This window comes from Schistosoma mansoni, chromosome 4, assembly GCF_000237925.1.
Source record: "Schistosoma mansoni strain Puerto Rico chromosome 4, complete genome".
Classification (NCBI taxonomy): domain Eukaryota; kingdom Metazoa; phylum Platyhelminthes; class Trematoda; order Strigeidida; family Schistosomatidae; genus Schistosoma; species Schistosoma mansoni.
Window position 1 is genome coordinate 29,114,031 of NC_031498.1, and position 21,244 is coordinate 29,135,274.

Below are 21,244 nucleotides of genomic sequence, written 5' to 3' on the forward strand. Positions count from 1 at the left end.
AAAATTAGATAAGATTGCTAAATTTGTATTTCTTCTTAGTTTATTTCCATTTCGAGCCGTTGCAAATGGTTTTATTTTATCAAAAAAGTTAGTTTCAATTTAAATTCAAAATATAATTCAATATAATTCTCACAGTCTAACATAATACTTTTCTTATATATTAGCTACTAAACCTCAAATAATTCTTCCATCCCCATTGTTATTTGGAGATAAGTTTTATTCTCTTGGCTACCCTACATAAGCTAGAACGTCGAGCAATCAAGCAAAATCAGGTAGAAACATAGGCACAACAATCAAACCAATAGGAGATACAACCAAAACGAAGAAATAAACAATGACAGATTTAAGGTCAACAAGAACCAATCAACATCGAGGTGCACAGGACAAGCTGTGAATCACATGTAGAGAAGTCCAAACACTACACTTCTACCCGAAGTTTATGCTGACGATGTCGTTCATAAGGGTGATGAAAGCTCCACGACCAAACCATCCAACTCAGAGAACAAAACTCCATCAAAATAAAAAGTGTACACACACATACGCCCATATAAAAAATAGTCGGGGTTAATAAGTGAATAATTAACAAGGTCCAAACATGATTCATGATGGATAGGTAAATTGGCTTGTCCAGAGGCTAGAATAAGGGTATATAGGCCTAATATATCAACCGACACTACAAGTCAATAGAACATCGTGTAACCACATCTATCACTTTATTTTTTGTTGGTTATTTGTTCAAAGTGACTGCGAACTTCAGCAGTCAAAATAAAAATATATTATTCATTGAAACTATTTGTTATAAATGTTTTTCTCCACTTTTCATTTATTCTTTTACATAGTTCCATGAAAATTAGTTTTCCTGACATTCTTTTCTAAAGTTAACTTTCTCTTTACTAAATTTTATGATATACACATTACAAATAGTAAGGTAAATAGCAAATTTGATTTTAACTCTCAGTCATACTGTAGTGTATGCTACTTATGTAGACAGGCATAAGTAGTATATAACAACAATGAGAAGTAAAATACCTGAAAGCAGATGGTTGAGAAGATCGAAATGAAAAGAATGGGAATGCAAACAAAGAGGAATTTTAATAACAACGAAGAAACGATGAAGTTTGAGACAATTGATGGAGGATTCAGAAGGGGTTTTGTGGAGATTTAGTATTTTCATAGTTGAAAGAGCGAGTCATTTGAAGCTAGACCATCATGAAAAACTTGGAAGCACTGGACGACCAACTCGTCCGATTATGGGACTCCTCAGCAGTCCGCATCCACCATCCCGCACTCGCAGTAACCAGTGGAGTTCAAACCACGTCTGTCGTGAGATATCAACTCACTGAAGACAATTGGTGAACGGTTGCTCAACTTCGTGGATCAGTTGAAGTTAGACATTAACACCGTTGAATGCCGGATCAGCGGTCTGGTGGTTAAGGGCTCTGGCTCAAAACCGGTAGGTCCTGGGTTCGAATCTCGCGAGTGTGGGATCGTGGATGCGCGCTGTTGAGGAGTCCCATAATAGGACGAGTTGGCCTTCAAGTGCTTCCAAGTTTTCCATGATGGTGTAGCTTTAATTGACTCACGCTTTCAACTATGATGGAAGGTTGCCAAATAAAATATTTTTAAATGTATAATTTTTTTACATTTTACGAATGAACTTTGTAATTATGTCTCCCCCACACTTGACTTCTCGTACACTACAATAAAATATCGCTCCTATAATTATCACCAAAATCAAGTTGTCTAAGCAACTACTAAAAAAAGGAATCATTGTAGAATTACATTTTATGTTGATTAAATGAAAGTAAAAATACCAAATTATAATTTAACCCCCCGTTTAAAAACAGCATTTTTATGTTAGAACATAAAAATTCAAACTTCAATTTTATTAGTTACAATTACTTTAGAATCAATTCATTCAGTATGTTGATGTGTGCTGACTAAACATGATTAATTATAATGAAGGATATATAATAAAATAATTAATTACCTATAGTTTACTCTATATATATCTTAAAGTGAACGAATTGTAATTAGTCGAAACAGAACTGTACTACATTGAATTTATGAATATTATGGTATTTTTGTCGGATTCGTTAACATATGGACTAATACATAATTAATGTAATAAAATTTATACTTTATGGTTTTCATTACTATTTAATTTTAATCATGTATGAAATGTTATATGACTACCGTATAACAGTACAATATAATGTATAGGGGGTATTTATTTATGTGGATAATTCAGTGAAATCTCTTAACCATTCAGATCCCGACAACAATGTTTATCTGGTTATATTTGCGTATAGATGATTATCGCTTTGTCGATTTATGTATATACATTTCTTGCATACTGGAAAGTTATCGCACTTTAAATATGTTGTTGTTAATAACATCCAGGTTATCACAAGAAATTTCTTACCTAAAGTTTGCTCTTTTTCCAAATCCTCTAACTCTAAGTTATTTGAACAAGCTTCTGGTTGCTTAACGCTTCGAAGAGTAGTTAATAAACAGAAGATTTGATAATCTACACGAACGTCCAAAATATACTGAAATGCATAATAAGACAAAAATTAGTTCAGAAACATCGTAATTAAACAAAAACTGTAAAAAAAAATACCCATGAGAAAATGTCAACTAGTCCCATTGATGAAAACTTGCAAAAAATCCTTAAGAACAAAACTTATGGTGAGATCAGTGTCCCTCGGTAACTTTATACTTAGGCTGAAAAGTTAGGAACATCTTGATAGATCATTATAGCCAATTTAATCCAGATAAAAGCAACAATTAAAAGGTTTCCGAAAGAAATATATTGTTCCCTTCGTCTTTCAAGGCTAACCAACAACTAAGTAATTCAGCTAACAAAGTTTCTATTACAGAGTCCTCACATTTAAGTTCATTTTCATTACCTTTCCTTTTAAAAGTCAAAGCGGATTTGATTTCGGTGTGCATCGGTTTTTCTGGACATCCATCATATGGGCACACAGAGAGATGAAGAATGAAGGACTACAAATAATACAACTAGCAACCCTCAAAGAAAGTAATCGAGAAATGTGATGTATACAACAATGTAGTACTTGAGACGAAGAGAAACATGCAAACAGGGTTCATCAGTGTTATTGTTACTGATTTCAGAATATGCCACCATAGGTTTCGACAATTTATTCATCGTAAATACTGACAATACTATCAAAAAGCGTTAAACAACAATATAACTCGTTTCTTCTGAACTTTTAAAAGTCAGCCACTACTGGAATAGTAAAATATGATATTTTTATCTACAATGAGACCGTGAGTTATTACTCTCATAAGACGTCTTTGTGTGCTGATAAATAATATTTCCTCACTTTTTCACAGTTAGATAATATTTCTCTGAATCGACTATAATGGTTTAGATAAACATGATTATTTTACATTCTCTAGATTTTAAACGTTCGATCATCAAGTTAATTTAACTAGCCTAATTCATCCGTCTGATTCGCCATTTTTATTTCTCATGATAGCACAAACAGAAATGAATTGTTGTCTTCTGAGATACGCTTTCATTACTGACTTAGAGTTTTCATTCACATAAGCAGCACACAATAACACAATCTTGTACCTAAATAAGATCTTTAATTTCCTAATATATATTCAGCCATTTGACCAGTGATACTCTGTATTATAATGACCGATTCCACGACAGTATTGTCAGTTCGACCATCTCAGTTATTGTAATAGCTTTATAGGTCTTCAAGTAATCACCGCTACTATTACTAATACTACTCATAATTCTACTCCTACAATAATACTAGAACTACCGTTACTTCCATTACAACCACTATTACTGATGCTACTATTACTACTACTACTACCACTACTACTAATACTACTACTACTGAGGTATGTGCTGCTGATGTCGACTGATATAAGTAGTATATATCACCAATATAATATGAAATATCTGGTGGCGGAAGGTTAGGAAGATCGAAGAAAAAAGGCTAAGAACAGAGAGTGATTGGTGTGGAAACAAAGGAACAGTCAAGTCTGAGACAACTGATAGATATTTTGCAAACGAAAAAATTACTGTATGGTTCTCAAATTTTACTAAGAGTTTCTGTAATTTCGTGTTCAAATACATTTAGTTGTTCCCGTCCGTATTCTCATTCATTACAATATTATTACTGTAGTGAACAGAACATGGGTGGGGACAATCGAATGTATTCAAGCACAAATTACAAACTATCTTACTAAGATCTGATAATCATACAACAAACAGTTAATTTGCAAAATAACAATCAATTGTCTCAATCTTCACTGTTCCTTCTGTAAATATCAATCCATCTTCTCTAATTTGATTGTTTATGCATTTTCCTACCAATTGCGCTTCATTTCAGGTCTTTCCTTATTGGTCTTCTGCCAAAAAACATTATATGTCTGACCATCATATACTACTTATGAGAATATAAGTAGCCCACACCACACTATACTACTACAAATAATTCATTTAATATTAAATAAAATCAGAAACCAATATTATATCCCTCTTATTCTATGTACGCCATTTCATATTTTATATAGTTAAGATCATGAGTCAATTGAAGCTAGACCACCGTGGAAAACTTGGAAGCACTGGACGGCCGTTCCTTCCTATTGTGGGACTTCTCAGAAGTGCGCATCCACGATCCCGCCTCGCGGGATTCAAACCCAGGACCTACCAGTCTCGCGCCAGAGCACTTAACGATAGACGACTGAGACGGCATCCAGAGGTGTTAATGTCTAACCTCAATCAATCCACGAAATCGCTCGACCAACCTCCATTGTACTGAGGTAGATACCTGTCTCTACCTGACATAGATTAGCTCCACTGGCCATGACTTCTCACTAGAACTCTAGGAATTAACTCATGGAGCCAGTCACTAGTGAGCATATGATCATTATCACAAGGGGGTTTTGTGGAGATTTTAGTAATTTTATATAGTGAAGATCATGAGTCAGTTGTATTTGTTCTTACAAATACAAATAATCATTTTTTTCGTATCATAAAAAAAATTTGTAAAAAGTTCCCAGCTACAGCATGTTATTTAAATATCTAAAAAGCGTTCACATATTGACATAAAAGGGTTATTTTTTTCATTGTATATAAAATACCTTTTCATTCATAACTTACTTCAATAACATCCAGAGTTTTTAATTTTAAATCAAATAGTTTATCATCATTTGAACTAGTCAGTAGTGTTGAAGAGGTGTTCATCTCTTTCACTTAATGTTAGGAAGAAAAATATATATAAAATATGTTAAGTAATAACTGTACTTATTTTTCATTAAAATAGGATATACCTCAAAAAAGGCTAAATATCTTTGGTTAGTAAGGCTAGATGATTAACTATTATGTATCACTACTAAGCTTTGACTTGACAGTTTTAAAATAAATTGACCAACAGAGAGATTGTTAGTAATAGGATTAATGATGCATTTGTAAAACCCTAATGAATAGGAAATGGAATTTCTGATGTTTCACAACCTATTGTTGCTTCTTCAGAGGACAAATAACCTAATTAAATTAACACAAGTTCAGACAGTACCGTTGAAATTATTAGTATAAAAATTTTGAAAAAACTGTTGAATTTTTGAACTCGTCTTAATTAGGCAACCAATGGAAACCATGTACAACTGGATAACTTTTTTATCCAAGTGTAGAGAAGTTTCTAATGATGTGTACACAAGACCACGCCAGAGATCACACTTAAAACTCGCGGGCTCTGCGGTGAAAGTGTTATACTTAGGATGCATTTCAAACTTCAGTCGATTTGTGACTTAAAGCACCAATCAAACAGTATTGCCGATGATATCTGTTTTCTTTCCGATATGTTTGAACTTTACTAGCCAAGATTTCTGAAAGAACGTTTTGTGTACATGAATTAAAAGTCCCAAACTAGATCATCCAAAAGTGAATATATGATGAAAGCTATCTTGAATTGATAATATATTTTAATCACTATTTATCTATAGTTATGATGTAATCAGTAGTTGAACATTTTTTCTTCGAATTATCTTTAAGCCAAACCGATTCTCAGAATAGTATACCAATAAATATCATAGCACCATAAATTTATTACTTTTCATGAAAGTTTACATATTGAATAGATAAAAATGAGTCATCTACCTTGGTGTAGTAAAGAATCATATAACACTAAACTTTTTGTGTTATTTGTGGAATGCGATGAATTGCTTAATATTGTAAGTGTTGAATACAATCATACTCTAACAGTCAGCAACACTTATACACCCATGAAAGGATATATCAAAACGACATATGGATAGGATTATATTTCAATCTTTTCTGTCCAATAAGCTAGGAAAGAGCTTTGGATTGAAAGCTTTTTAGTTGTGTAAGTCTGTTATATGATGAAATAATTAATGAGGAAATAACCATTGTTTGGAGTTGTTCAAAGGATAATGGTTATCTAGTAAATATAAGAAGATAGGATTCTGTTAGGAAAAAACATCTTCATGTGAACCAACTTTGAAAGTGACGAAATATCTGAGATCGATTATGGACTAAGTGTTGAATCGAAAAATACTTGCTCAGTAACAAAAATCATCTTAATTCATCAAACAAACTGCTTGTTAAGACCTTCAAAAGTGAGAAGATATTAGCTTTGCTTTACTTCCAACTGTACATAACAGGTTACGAGTGTGTTGAAGCAGACATATTTGGGAAACGGAAGAGAAAGCTGGTGTTCGCATTTCCGAGAACATTCTTCATAAATTGGAGGCTAACATATATCCAATATTGTGATCCCCAGTCATCTATTGGATAGTGAACATCAAGTTGATATTTTATAATCATTCAAAATAATTCATCAACAAATTACTTAGAAGCCATGGTTATTATTATACTTAAACAGTAATTATGCATTCGAAAAAAGAACTATTGTCACTCTTGCTTTCCCATGATGACCACAATTCCCAATATGCCGTTGAGTGATATTGTGGGTTTATGATTAAAAATTCACTTCCTTCACTCTTTCATACATGTAACCTGAGCTTCACTTATTTTCATCTTATAATTAATCTCTTTTTTATTGCAGTTATTACGTAACTTCTTAAATTAGTGCTTCCGTCAACTTGTCTTCATATACTTTTAAATGTTCATACTATTTAACACAGAATATTCAACGATCATTCTTTCATACTTATTACTGTATATTCATATTCTTTGGTCACAATATTTCTGAAATTTTGACATAAAGTATGGACACTGTTTTTCTTTTCAGTAATTAGTACTAATGATTATCGGTTGCAGGAAGTTGAAGGGAAATCATGAAATAAATGCATTCATGTTATTCTGCTATGTAGCTTGTACTTTCGTTAGTCAAATTTATAAATGTGAAAAAATGAATGAATTTTATCGCACCAACTCCCAAATTATTATAAAAAAACCCTGACTGCTGGATAAAAATCGTAACAGCATACGGAAAGCTGAAATTAAGTTTTTATTGATTAACAAAGGGATGAACCTAAGGAATGTGAATCACCTAATAACATCAATAATTTCGGTAAAAATGTAAATGAAAGTGAATCAGTAAGTAAGCCTAATGCAATTTCAACACGGTGTATTACCTGAATCAGTGTATGTGTTCTCAAATGCCCTGGTACGGCCGAGAGTGGGGAGAGTCTGTTCTCCCTCTCTAAATGCTCTCACATGGCCACGCCTGTATAGCTTCTACCAGGGAAGTCCTACTCACTGCCTTCTCGTGGCATCACTGTTGTTTACGAAATTGAGAGGATGAAAAGCGAATGTCCGGCGTCTTAACAGGGTTGATGGACACGAAAAGTCCACCTAGGAGAGTTGGAAAACCCTGATTCAAAACCAATGGTGCACATGGGCTCCAGTATCCCGAAGGAACAAATGGCGTATGAATCAATCGTTGGCCACCGGCTATTATGAGACTGCATCTCCTCACGATACTCCACTGCCTTGTGGATCAGACTTTTAGGTCAAAGGCTCCGGGTTTTTCAAATCAAACAAGGTGAAGAGGGGGGTTTGAACCTACGATAAATAAAGTGGAATTTGAATACTGCTACCACTAAAATCCCTCGCACAGTACATCAGTAACAATAAGATAAACAATTACATGAGAACGGGTTTTGTGGATATTATAATAATTTTAATAGTTGAGATCATGAATCAATTGAAGCTAGACCATTACTATAATATCCACAAAATCCCTTCTGATATTATTCAACATAGGCTCACTAGTGACTGACTTCAAGAGGTATTTCCTGGAGTTCTAGTGAGAAGCAGTAACCAGTGGAGTTCAACCGGGTCTGTTGTGAGACAGTGAGACAGTACCTCCAAACGCCCTGGTACGGCCGAGAGTGGGGAGAGTCCGTTCTCCCTCTCCAAATGCTCACACATGGCCACGCGTATACAGCCTCTATCAGGGAAGTCCTAATCTCGTGGCACTTCTCGTGGCCACGGTGTTGTTTACAAAATTGAGAGGATGAAAAGCGAATGTCTGGCGCTTTAACTGGGTTGGTGGACACGGCGAATCCTCTTAGGGAAGTTGTGAAACCCTGATTCAAAACCAATGGTGCACATGGGCTCCAGTATCCTGAGGTAACAAATGGCGTATGAATCAATCGTTGGTCACCGGCTATTATGGGACTGCATCTCCTTACGATGCTCCACTGCCTTGTGGATTAGACCTTTAGGTCAAAGGCTCTGAGTGTGGCCCCCCAAGGAAACCACCTGCTTCGATTTGGTCACCTGAGCAGTATGACAGCCTTCACACAAATCAAATGAGATTTGTGTGGCGCATATTTATCTGGTGCCCCTTCGTACCAATATTTAAGTGTTTAAATACATAAAAATGTGTTCACGAAGTTTACCTACTTTTGTATATATTAGAATTGAAATCATTTGTACTCCCCAATTGATTGAGCATGAATACCAGTTTTTGACCAAGAAGTAATAATTCTTTAATATTGTAAAGCCCAAAAAATACCAGATTTTTAGAAAGAATGATGACCTATAAATAAATTTACATTTTTTTTTTTGATAAATTATAAGTCTGTTGTGTTGTCGATTTTTAATTGATTTAACTCTTAGTTGAACAAAATCTGAGTTATAAATTAAAAATGAGCTTGACCTAATTATTCAGTTAAAACAAACAGTTAACAGTATTTAGAGTTTGTTCTCTCCTTGAAACGATAAAGGGAACTACGTGTATGAAATCTAAATTATAAGTTAGTTTAAGGTAATCAACTAGTAATCCTAGATCTTGCGTTTTTTATAATAGTTATCGATTATCAAAGAAATGTAACTATGCTCTCTAGGGAACCAATATTCTGTGTTGGGTTCGAACCAGTGTTGGCTCAATGCCAGGTTCATTATAACTTGATCTATAGAGTTAAATCATAAAACATAAAAGTTATCCAAAGATTGATTATCATTAATTGGTCAATTAGTTTACGTCTAAGCAAATCACAGATTATATATCAGAGTATTGTCAATTACATATACATTAAATTCATTTAGTATTGTTTGTTTGAATCTTCCCATCGATGTGTTAGGACTGCAACTGGTCAGTCTCTAATTGGTATATGTGAATACTGTGCGTATTGACTCAATATAGCCTTAATTCACAAGCATGGTAAGCAGAGATGGATAGTGGCCAGCAGTAGAATCCAGGACGCGCGTTTCGTCCTATTTGGGACTCGTCAGTTGGATGTACCTGCATCTCAGAGTTGATGTTCACTCTGGGACTCGAACCCAGTACCTTTCACTGCAAACGCCATCGCGTTATCCACTCGGTCACTGAGTTAATACGTACAGTATGCACATATGCCATTCATAGAGACTGACCAGTTGCACTCCTAAAACATCAATGGGAATATTCAAACAAACAATACTAAGTGAATTTAAATTCATTTTACTCTTCATTTGTTCTCTTCAGTGACTAGTCTAAAGTGAAGATGTAACCCGATACCATATTTTGTCATTACGAAGAATTATTTATTTGTAAGTTATTGACTTGATGACCGGAAAGCTTATTGTTAGAGTTACACTAATATTGCTTAATTGCAATAACAATAATATAAAAAAAAGGTGATCACATAATGAACATTTGGAATACTTCATATGACCCGAGTTGATTAGAATTTATTTGTTGTATCAAATAACAAGTAAGAAAACAAAACTGAAATGTGAACAACGAAGCAGAAATAATATCTATTGGTGGAAAACATTTTAAAGAAATACAGAGTAAAATAAGTACTGATTCAAAACGGTATGACACAAAGTAATGCGAGTAATGTGAAGCAGTCAAAAACCAAACTGCTACAGTAATTCCATGTTATTAAGTGATTCTCCTGCATGACACTCACGAACTGCATGCACATATTCATATATGCTGCATAAAGCGATGTATATACATTAGACCATGTACTTATATTTATACATGACACTTTTGTTAAGTGAGTAATTTTATGAACTACCGTTTATTACCTATTTGTTTCTACTTTCTTTGTTGTTAGTTTTCTAAAAGATTACAATTTACATTAGTACTTTTTAAGTACCTTACAAATGGTTGATAACAAACATTATCTCTTTCTTTCCCTGGTATTGATTTTTATGATAACTTTCAATTAGTATTAGTTTTGTAAATATCAATGTCATTTTAACCGAATTGTTTTGTTTTATCAGATGAATTAACAGAAAAAAAGGAAATGGAAATGTATGTAATATTTCCCAGGGAAAGAGAAATCACTCACTATCTTTAGGATTCTTTTATTGATTAATCCTAAGTGCTTTAAATGAACAAGCATTGATTAAACATTCTAATCATATCACTTGTTAGAATCACTAACTTACCTCATTTGTTAAATTAATGTAACCGGGTTCAGATAAATAACAACCACTGGACAGCATATTATCCAAATAATCATTTACAAAGTTCTTAATTTCCATAAAATCAGTCGTGAAATTTCCTTGTTCGTTTGTAGAACTATTTGCTTTTTCATAACTGTAAAATAATTTGATTAAGATGTAAGACATATACTAACAGGTTTTGTTTTACATAAAGATCAATTGAATATTAACTTGTTTGTGTCTATTTGACAGAGATCGCTTGTTCTCCAGTAAATTATCATTTACAGAAACTGTTGGTAGGAAAGAAATCCAGCAAAACTCATCATTATAAAACCTCTTCGGTTGGAATGAAAGTTTCCTGGTGGATTATATCATAAAAAGTAGGGATACTCATTAACAGTGATTAAGTTCATTCAAATTTCCATTCAGTCCTCAATTTCATTTCTATAAATAGGCCTTACTGTTGGTTACTTCAAACAATTTGTTTCGAAAAGGCTCCGAGATGTTTTATATGTGATATTACTGTGCTATCAAATCCAATGTAACATAATTGGATTGTGAACTAGATTTTGAAACCCTACATGATTAAAAATACTACTCTGAATTTTAATTATGTCCAAATCCAATAGAAGAAATATTATGATCACAACTATCAAATCTAATTAGCAGTCAGATATCCTCAGAATGAGAAGATCACGTTTCACATGTAAAAGACAAGGATATCAACAGACAAGCTTTTGGATCAAAACACAATTGAAGTTATGGTATAAATGGTGTGGATTCATATATGTCTTATTGTGTTCTACGGTAATGATTATTTACATCTTTTCAGAGTGTTCCGTTAACTTCTAAAGCGAACAGGCCTTTTGATTACTTGCACAGATTTCTTGAAATGCAGCTACTATAATTCGTATACAGTGGAGTCATTAGGGCGGATAAGGGTGATATTTCTAATTGGACACTGAATTTGACGTGACTGGACCCATCGACGAGTAAAACATGCTCACACATCAAAAATGACAACCTCATGAGATTAATATGAGAGAAGACGGAACCTTACAAGACAGAAGTATTTCAAGGAAAAATAGTGAAATATATAATAATCAGAATGTATAAAATGTTATAAGGTAACGTAATCAACAGAAATGCATGTTAATTATGCAGCACTGACTCACTCCAGAGGTCACAATAGTTATTTTAACTTTAGTCAAATCTAACAACAATAAACACATAAAACCCTGATAACTAGCTGACTACTTGCTTATTATATATGTTAAAATTCCTCACGACTATCAAGCCGTTCTTTCTGAGTCGTTATTATATGATTATTAATGAATAATTTAAGAAGTGATGGTTAATTAACGAACACTAGATAGCTTCTTAGAAGACTTCAGTAGTAATGACCAGAGTAGAAACTCAAAGCCAGTATTTGTCAATACAATGTAATCCAGGGCTCAAACATCTGGTGATGATTGTAGATATGATTTGCTTGACCTCAATCAGAGAATAGCAAGTCTATTTATTGTGCCGAGAGCTATTGGTAAAAACAACAGTATTGCATCCACCTGTGATTTGATAAGTAATCAACCCTGTTAGTGGAAAAAATAGATGTCACTGGATGCACATACATTTTTCTTGAAACTTTAGGGAAACTTGAGCTTTGAATTCACCAAAAATTACGTATTCACTCAGCGGTATTTGGATTTTAAAATGCCATTAACTCTTCTTAATACCCAGTGTTTATAGCATATAACCAAATCGAAAATACTATTTGGAAAACCTATATTGTATTTGGTTAAGTATTAATTGTGATACACCTGTTCAACTTTTAGTCAAATACTTGTCCAATACGAGAAATATGTCTTATAGTATAAAAATAGAATCATAAACTCTAATTATACATAATGCAATTTGTACTTTCAAAATGATTTTACTTGAAAACATCTGACTTTGTGCCCAATGTACTCCATAGACGAGCATACTGAATGGGTTGATGCAATTCTTGAGGATCTCGATCTACATGAAGATTTAATAATAACCGAGTAAAAGATGCACGCAGACTAGGTCTAAGCCGTTCATTTCTCATACATCTAATGAGATAATAGAAAAACAGAAAACAACACGATGAATAGTTTCTGAAAAGAAACAATGTTCCGAAGCCTGTAATTATAAAAGCAAAGGAATTAAGTGAAATTTACTTTAATGGTGCTAGAGCTTGTTTGCTATTAATTCTTTTCATAAAAAACATTTCTTAATAGATCAAGATACATTCTGTGTCAACTGATATTTCTCATATTCATGATAATCAAGTCGAAAATATTGTACCACCCAGTTCGTGCATTGACATTCATGGATGGGAAAATCCAGTACTTTCAATCCACTTACAATTTTGATAGAAATCATGAGTCGATCAATGTTTGACCACCATTATTAACCTGAAAGAACTGGACGGCTGTTCTATATTAACATGGGACTCATCAATAGTGCACACCCACAACCCCGCATACCCGATTCGAACCCAGGACTTTCGGTATGGCGCGCTTTACCTCTAGAATACTAGGCCGGCATCCAACGATATTAATATAATGCAACCACCTTTTATTGTCTTAAGTGGGTGATTGCCTTACAACAGCTCCACTGGCCACGGCTTCTCACCAGAACTCTCAGAATTATCTCTTGAAGCTAGTCACTAGTGAGCACATGATAATTATCATGCTCCCGATCAAACCTCAACAGTCTTTACAACCTTATACATAAAATTTTATTTGAGAACAAATAAATAATAATCAGTATTTATAAGTAAAGACGTATCAAGTTCGCACTTCGTGAAACTCTGGCAGTAAACCCATGTCTGTAGAGTTACTTAAGTTTAGGGAAAGATTAAATGACCAGTGATACAAATAAATTATCTTACATAGTTTACAACCCCAATAGATTTATGGCCGCATACTATTGAAGAATCGCATACTAGGACAAAACAGCATTCCAGCACTTTCCAGTTTGCAACGGATGTCTAACTAAAATCAACCGACAATGTATACCGTGAAATTCAAAAACCTTCTCAAACACACTATTGTAAACTATTTTCGTTGAGTTGGATCTTGCAACGGTAGTTGAATAATAACTGAATAAAAAAAATTGAACACTATGAATTTAATCTTCAAAGTACTTCAAACTGTGGCAAAACAGATGTCCAGTGGTCCTAAGCTCTCAATGATCTTCAAAATGAGTCAAGATGTATTTTTAAACAGATTTTTCTTAAACTACAGCTAGGCCAAAAGTGAAATTATACGCGTAAACTCTGCAACTAAAAATAAATTGCGTGTCAATAGTTTTATTAATTAAATGACTATTCAGTGATATAATCAGTTAAAAATATGTTATCCTTTGACTGAGACAACGTCATACTAGTAGTGAAAAAGCTTGACAACATTAACTTGGTAATGTAACTCTGGAACTTAAAACAAATTCGTTTACTTGAGTTTGAGAGATATACATTGTGTTAAACTATCTAGTTTTTCAAATCAAACAAGGTGAAGAGGGGGGTTTGAACCTACGATAAATAAAGTGGAATTTGAATACTGCTACCACTAAAATCCCTCGCACAGTACATCAGTAACAATAAGATAAACAATTACATGAGAACGGGTTTTGTGGATATTATAATAATTTTAATAGTTGAGATCATGAATCAATTGAAGCTAGACCATTACTATAATATCCACAAAATCCCTTCTGATATTATTCAACATAGGCTCACTAGTGACTGACTTCAAGAGGTATTTCCTGGAGTTCTAGTGAGAAGCAGTAACCAGTGGAGTTCAACCGGGTCTGTTGTGAGACAGTGAGACAGTACCTCCAAACGCCCTGGTACGGCCGAGAGTGGGGAGAGTCCGTTCTCCCTCTCCAAATGCTCACACATGGCCACGCGTATACAGCCTCTATCAGGGAAGTCCTAATCTCGTGGCACTTCTCGTGGCCACGGTGTTGTTTACAAAATTGAGAGGATGAAAAGCGAGTGTCTGGCGCTTTAACTGGGTTGGTGGACACGGCGAATCCTCTTATGGAAGTTGGAAAACCCTGATTCAAAACCAATGGTGCACATGGGCTCCAGTATCCTGAGGTAACAAATGGCGTATGAATCAATCGTTGGTCACCGGCTATTATGGGACTGCATCTCCTTACGATGCTCCACTGCCTTGTGGATCAGACCTTTAGGTCAAAGGCTCTGAGTGTGGCCCCCCAAGGAAACCACCTGCTTCGATTTGGTCACCTGAGCAGTATGACAGCCTTCACACAAATCAAATGAGATTTGTGTGGCGCATATTTATCTGGTGCTTCCTTGTACCAATATTTATTTTTTCAAATAAATGTATGTATATGTTGGGAGACAGTAACTCATTGAAGACAAGGGCGGATGTGTTGCTCATTTCGTCGATCGGTTGAAGTTAAACACTAACACCACTGGATGCCGGCCGGTTCAGCGGTCTAGAGGTTAAGTGCTCGCGCGCGAGACCGATAGGTACTTGGTTCCAATCTCGCGAGGCGGGATCGTGGATGCGCACTGCTGAGGAGTCCCACAATAGGACGAGTTGGCCATTCAGTGATTCCATGTTTTCCATGGTGGTCTAACTTCAATCGATTCATGATTTCAACTATTCAAATGACATGAAAGTTAAAGAATTTCCCTTTAAAAAACAAAAACAAAACACAATCTCACTTCAATAATAAATAAATTGATAACTTTAATGATAAATAATTAATAGCAATATATTGTCGTTCTTGGCATAAAAGTGCAAATAAATCAATTTGTGCTTGATAATAATCTAATATTAAACAATATAATGTAATTTGTTTTGATTTTTCATTTAATTCTTGTTTTGATTGATTAATAATATCATTTAATACATTAAGATTGAACTGTAAATATTTTTGTGTTTGATTAAATTCCGATTGATTTAATATTAAATTAGAATTGAGATTTTTCCAAAAATCATCATCTATTAAACATGTTTGTTTCCAGATTAATGTAATAATATCTGTTGAATAGTTACTGTCTGAATCAATAAATCTTTTATTGCTAAAATAGAAATAATAAAATAACTTTTATGAATATGTATTTATAGCATTTTATCATTAGCGACTATTTCAATCTTAAGCAATTTAAATCTTTTACAATTTTATAATTTATGAGAAATGAGTTAATTGATCAAAAATTGACATCAGTAGATAATATATATCAGTAGTTCATCTTAAGTAAAGTCATAAGTGTACACTGAAGAAACATCCTAGATTAGGATGAAAAGATAGTACAGTGCCTATATTCTCAATGATACTTCAGATAATTTCAGTTCGTGATCATTTACGCTCTGCTCTACTTTACGACTGTGAAACATGGTCATTAAGAGTAGAAGATACTCGCAAGTTACTAGTATTTGACCATAGATGTCTTAGAAATATTGCTCGCATCTGCTGGGAAACACCGGGTAAGTAATAGTGATGTTAGACACAGGGTATTAGGGAATGATGCTTAAAGTCACTAACTTCTGGTGTGATCTATGTTGGTAGATGCAGACTAGTTGGTTATGGTCCGCGTAACTATCGTAACCAATGGTTGGAGACTGTGTATGACATGGCTGAGAATCGATCACAATGGTGTAGGTGTATACACTCTTTATCTTCCCTTAAACCTTGAGATTAAAATTGCTTCATAACGTTCTTCCTTCCTATACTATATCCTTATGTACAACCTATCTTTTATATACTACCACCACTAAATTAACTAATTCTATGAATCCGGTGTTCATCTTGTTGTGCTTGTGAGGTATGGCAACTTGGACCGATGCATATGTGTGCCTGGTCCTACGTTGTAGCTGACTGACTGGCTGACGCATCTTTACATGAATATTTGTAATTTGATTGATTGGGTTCATGGTTGATACTTTATATTAGAATGGGAGTTTGTGGAGATTATAGTAATTTCAGTAGTTGAATCCATGAGTCAATGTAAGCTAGAACTACATTGAAAACCTTGAAGATTTGGACCTGATATAGGACTCCTCAGCAGTAAGCATCAACGATCACCTATGCGGACTCGAATCTAGGACCTTTGATCTCGCGCGCGAATACTTAACCTCTAGACCACTGGGCCGGCATCCAAAGGTGTTATTATCTCACTTCAATTGATCCATGATTTTGAGCAACCATTCATCTTTTTTCGGAGGTAGATGTCTGTTTCTACTGCTGAGGAGTCGCATGTCAGGACGAAACGGTCGCAAAGTTCTTCCAGAACTTCAACGAAGGTCTAGCTTACATTGACTCATGAATTCAGATATTAAAATCAATAATTTATAGATAATGTGCAAATATGACGTTCACATTATGCTGTCGTAATTCAGAGGAAGATTTCATCTGATGTTCACCAATATTTAACGTATAAATTAGTCAGAGATAATATAAATCAAAATAAGAAAACCTCTGTATGAGTAATTTCCATCCATGGATAATGCAGCCGATAAAAGGGAAATTATGCTTGATTTATCGAAAACTGTCTTCTCGGACAGTGGTGATTTACGCTTTGGTAATCGATTTGAGTGACATTTCTTCCAGTATTATATTTATTTCATTCATCTTCTAATATGACACGTTTGAAAAGTGATCTTACCATACAAGTAATTCCTATCTGATCATCAACAATACATGTACGCGAAAACATGGTATTTGCATGACCAGTTTATACTTTCTTCCTTTTCACATATCAATATTTCGATAGATGAATCTAACCAATAAACTTAGGCAAATAATCAGAGTTAAAGCTAACAAAAATTATTCATTACTAAATAGTATTCTACATTCGTCACTCACCATGTTTCTACTAATAAATCTTCGTTATTCTCAGATAATAATTGATGACAAATAAGTTCTTGTGTAACAGGAATTGCTACACCACAAGAACTACATAACGCTGATAAATAGTTCAAAAATCTGAAAAGATAAAGAATAAAGCAGGTAGGTTTCCTAGTATAAAGAATGAATAGAAAGACTGACTGGTTATCTTTTAAACAACGTGTTAAATATTCATAGATGGTAGTTTTATAAAATTCACTCAAAAATTTTATGCATTTTATTTACAAATTTTCTGAATATAGTGTACCTACAGTTAAAAATCAATGATGAATATTATTATCAGAAGGGGTTTTTGTGGAGATTCAGTAGTTTCATAGTTGAAAGTGTGAGACAACTTCGTGGATTGGTTGAAGTTAGACATAAACACCATCGGATGCCGGCTGAATTGTCTATCGGTTAAGTGCTCTGGCCCGAGACTGGTAGGTCCTGGGTTCGAATCTCGCGGGTCGAGGTCATGGATGCACACTGCCCTTGAGGAGTCCCACAATAGGACGAAATGGCCATCCAGTGCTTCCAGGTTTTCCCTGATGGTCTAGCTTCAATTGACTAACGCTTTCAATGATGAATATCACTGTTATAACCCATTGGAGTAACTAAATATACTAGTTAAGGATATAACAACTATTCAATATCAATAATAACCTTATGTTAAATTTTATTTATTTTATTTTATTTAAACACATATATATTGGTACAAAAGGGCACCAGGTACATATGCGCCACACAAAATAATGAAAGTAGGAAGAGAAAGGATGAAAAGATAAGGCGGACTGAAATGTACAGCCAGAAGACTCTTTCAGTTAGGAAAGTTAGAACCATTCTTTATGTAGAAAGTAAAAGAAGGTTGCAGCAGGATCGCCACTGGCTTCTATTCTGAGCCATATCTGATAACGTCTCTAGCCACTGTGTTGCACCATCTCTCGGACCCCAGCCAGGGAGTCGTGAAGGACCAACAGAAGCTAGCCCTTTGCAGCTTTCTTTCATGCCACGACACCATGTCATACACTGACCTCCTCTCCGCTTTTTCCAACCAGTCCCAGGGTCGGCAAATAATGCACGACGTGGAAGTCTCTGGGATGACATTCGTAAAACATGTCCAAGCCACCGAAGTCGGTGTTTCAAGATGGTGACACCAATTGAATTATCGTCTCTGCGCCCGAACACACGATGCCGAACCTCTGCATTACTAACATGGTGTTGCCACTGAATGTCAGGAATCCTTCGGAGACAACGATGATCGAACACAGAGAGTCGTCTAACATCCTCAACTCGGAGAGGCCAGGTTTCACAAGCATAGAGCAAAACTGCTCTCACCGACGCGTTGTAGATCCGACCTTTTACAGCCAGACTAACATCACGAAGGCGCCAAAGATGGCCCAGATTGGCATAAGCCGCTCTGGCTTTCATTATACGTGCACCAATCTCATCACTCACGCCACCACCAGCACTTATATAGCTACCTAGATACACGAACTTCTCAACTACTTCAATCTGCTCACCATCCAGGGTGAGTACAGGATGAGAATCCTGCCAGTCTTGTAGGAGTACTTTGCACTTGGAGGGTGCAAAGCACATGCCGTACCTGCGGACACTGATTGCCAACTGATTAAGTGCGGATTGCATGGCTTGAGCATTATCGCACAGTAAGACAATATCATCCGCATACTCAAGGTCGAGAAGTCGTTCTCCAGGCAACATATCCACACCGCCATTACTTACATCCATCAGAGCTGTTTCCAGGATGTTGTCGATAGCAAAGTTGAAGAGGAATGGTGAGATCGGGCAACCCTGCCTAACCCCACTGCTCGAATGGAACAAGGGAGAAAGGTGGTTGTATGCCCTCACTCTGCCTGAGGTGTTCGTATACAGGGCCTTTAAGATGTTAATAAACTTCTCAGGCACACCCTTCTTCAATAGACAATCCCAGAGAACAGTCCTGTCCAACGAATCGAAGGCAGCCCTGATATCAAGAAACACTACGATTGTTGGCCTGCGATAAGTATGACGGTGTTCTAACATTTGGCGGAGGGTGAAGATGTGATCAATGCATCCTCGACCAGAACGAAAACCAGCCTGCTCCTCGCGAGTCAATCGTTCTCGGGTTTTAAACAACCTACGAAGAATGATAGAAGCCAATAGTTTGGACGCAATCGAAAGTAGACTTATCCCCCGATAGTTATTGCAGGAACAACGTAAACCCTTTTTAAAGATAGGGACGACTATTGACTCATTCCATGATGTTGGAACACTTTCTTGCTCCCAAACCTTTCCAAACAACACAGTCAATTCCTTAGTCAGAAAGTCGCCACCATCTTTAAAAAGAGCCGGAGGTAAGTCATCTGGGCCCGGTGATTTGTAACGTTTCAAGAGTTGGAGTTCCTTGCGGACTTCTGCCTCGTTTGGTGGATCAGTCGTCACCGGCCATGAGGGGCAGGACAAGCTGGTTGATGTTGCCGGAGCAGCAGGCCAGTTGAACTGCCCTTCGAAAAATTCCGCCCATCGTCCAAGACGTCGAGAGATGTTAGTGATTGGCATCCCATCATCCTCGTAAATTGTTTCACTCACACCAGACTTCTTGCTGCCAGTGGCTCGGATGAGTTGGAAGAGCTTCTGGCAGTTACCAGATGCAGCTGCTGCTTCCATCTCATTAGCACGCTCCGACCACCAGGCTTCCCGGTCCTTACGCAAGCTTTGCCCGATTTCATTACGTAACAGCCTTCGTTTGTGGTCAAACTCACGGTCACCCAGAGTAGACCGACGGGCTTCGATCAGTTGTAAGGAGCCAGAAGAAACCCAGTGCTTGTAAGCTGGACGTTTCGCGAAGCCGCAAGCGGCTTTACTCGCCATTTTCATGGCGTCGTGAAGATGCAACCAATGCTCATCTATACTTTTCGATGGGATGGTAGCTAGCCTAGAGGCTAGCTCCGCTCGATACTTACTTGCAACAGAAGTTGCAGCCAGTTTACTAACATCAATCCGTTGGTGGTGGTCAATCCTTCGGCCACTGAAAAGTAAGGTGAGATTGGCGCAGACCAGGGCATGATCAGACTCCAGATAGGAACTCCAAAAGGAGCGGCAGTCTTGTACACAACCACGCCAGCGGTAGCTGATCGCGATGTGATCAATCTGAGTCCAGGCTTGGGATGCAGAGGGAGGACGCCAGGTGGCACACCGGCGATGACTGTGCCGGAAGTTAGTGCTGGCCAGAAACAGGTTGTGGTCTGTGCACAGTTGCAGCAAACGGTCCCCGTTATCTGTCCTGCGACCAACAAGTCCCCATCGGCCACCTAAACGACTCTCTTCTGTGCCTAGACGCCCGACCTGTGCATTCAAGTCTCCGGCTAGTACTACAATATCTGTCGAACGCGCTTTCTGGAGAAGAACTGTTAACTGATGGTAAAACTCATCCTTGATTGCATTCGGGCTGCAATCTGTCGGGGCATAGGCGGAGATAACAAAAAGACACCGTTTCTCACG

The 21,244-nt window shown here is 36.1% G+C and overlaps 1 protein-coding gene across 1 annotated transcript in view; it reads right to left on the reverse strand.

The window, feature by feature from the left end:
• Smp_151860 (putative inositol 1,4,5-trisphosphate receptor) overlaps positions 1-21,244 on the reverse strand; it is a gene marked incomplete at both ends in the record, with an annotated part of 77,648 nt that overhangs the window by 22,757 nt on the left and 33,647 nt on the right. Inside the window, 7 exons of the mRNA XM_018797419.1 lie at positions 2,398-2,493; positions 7,635-7,685; positions 8,881-9,020; positions 10,865-11,015; positions 12,796-12,951; positions 15,582-15,941; positions 17,726-17,845. Of these exons, the coding sequence (XP_018652463.1) occupies positions 2,398-2,493; positions 7,635-7,685; positions 8,881-9,020; positions 10,865-11,015; positions 12,796-12,951; positions 15,582-15,941; positions 17,726-17,845 (1,074 nt within the window). The remainder of the gene's footprint in view (positions 1-2,397; positions 2,494-7,634; positions 7,686-8,880; positions 9,021-10,864; positions 11,016-12,795; positions 12,952-15,581; positions 15,942-17,725; positions 17,846-21,244) is intronic.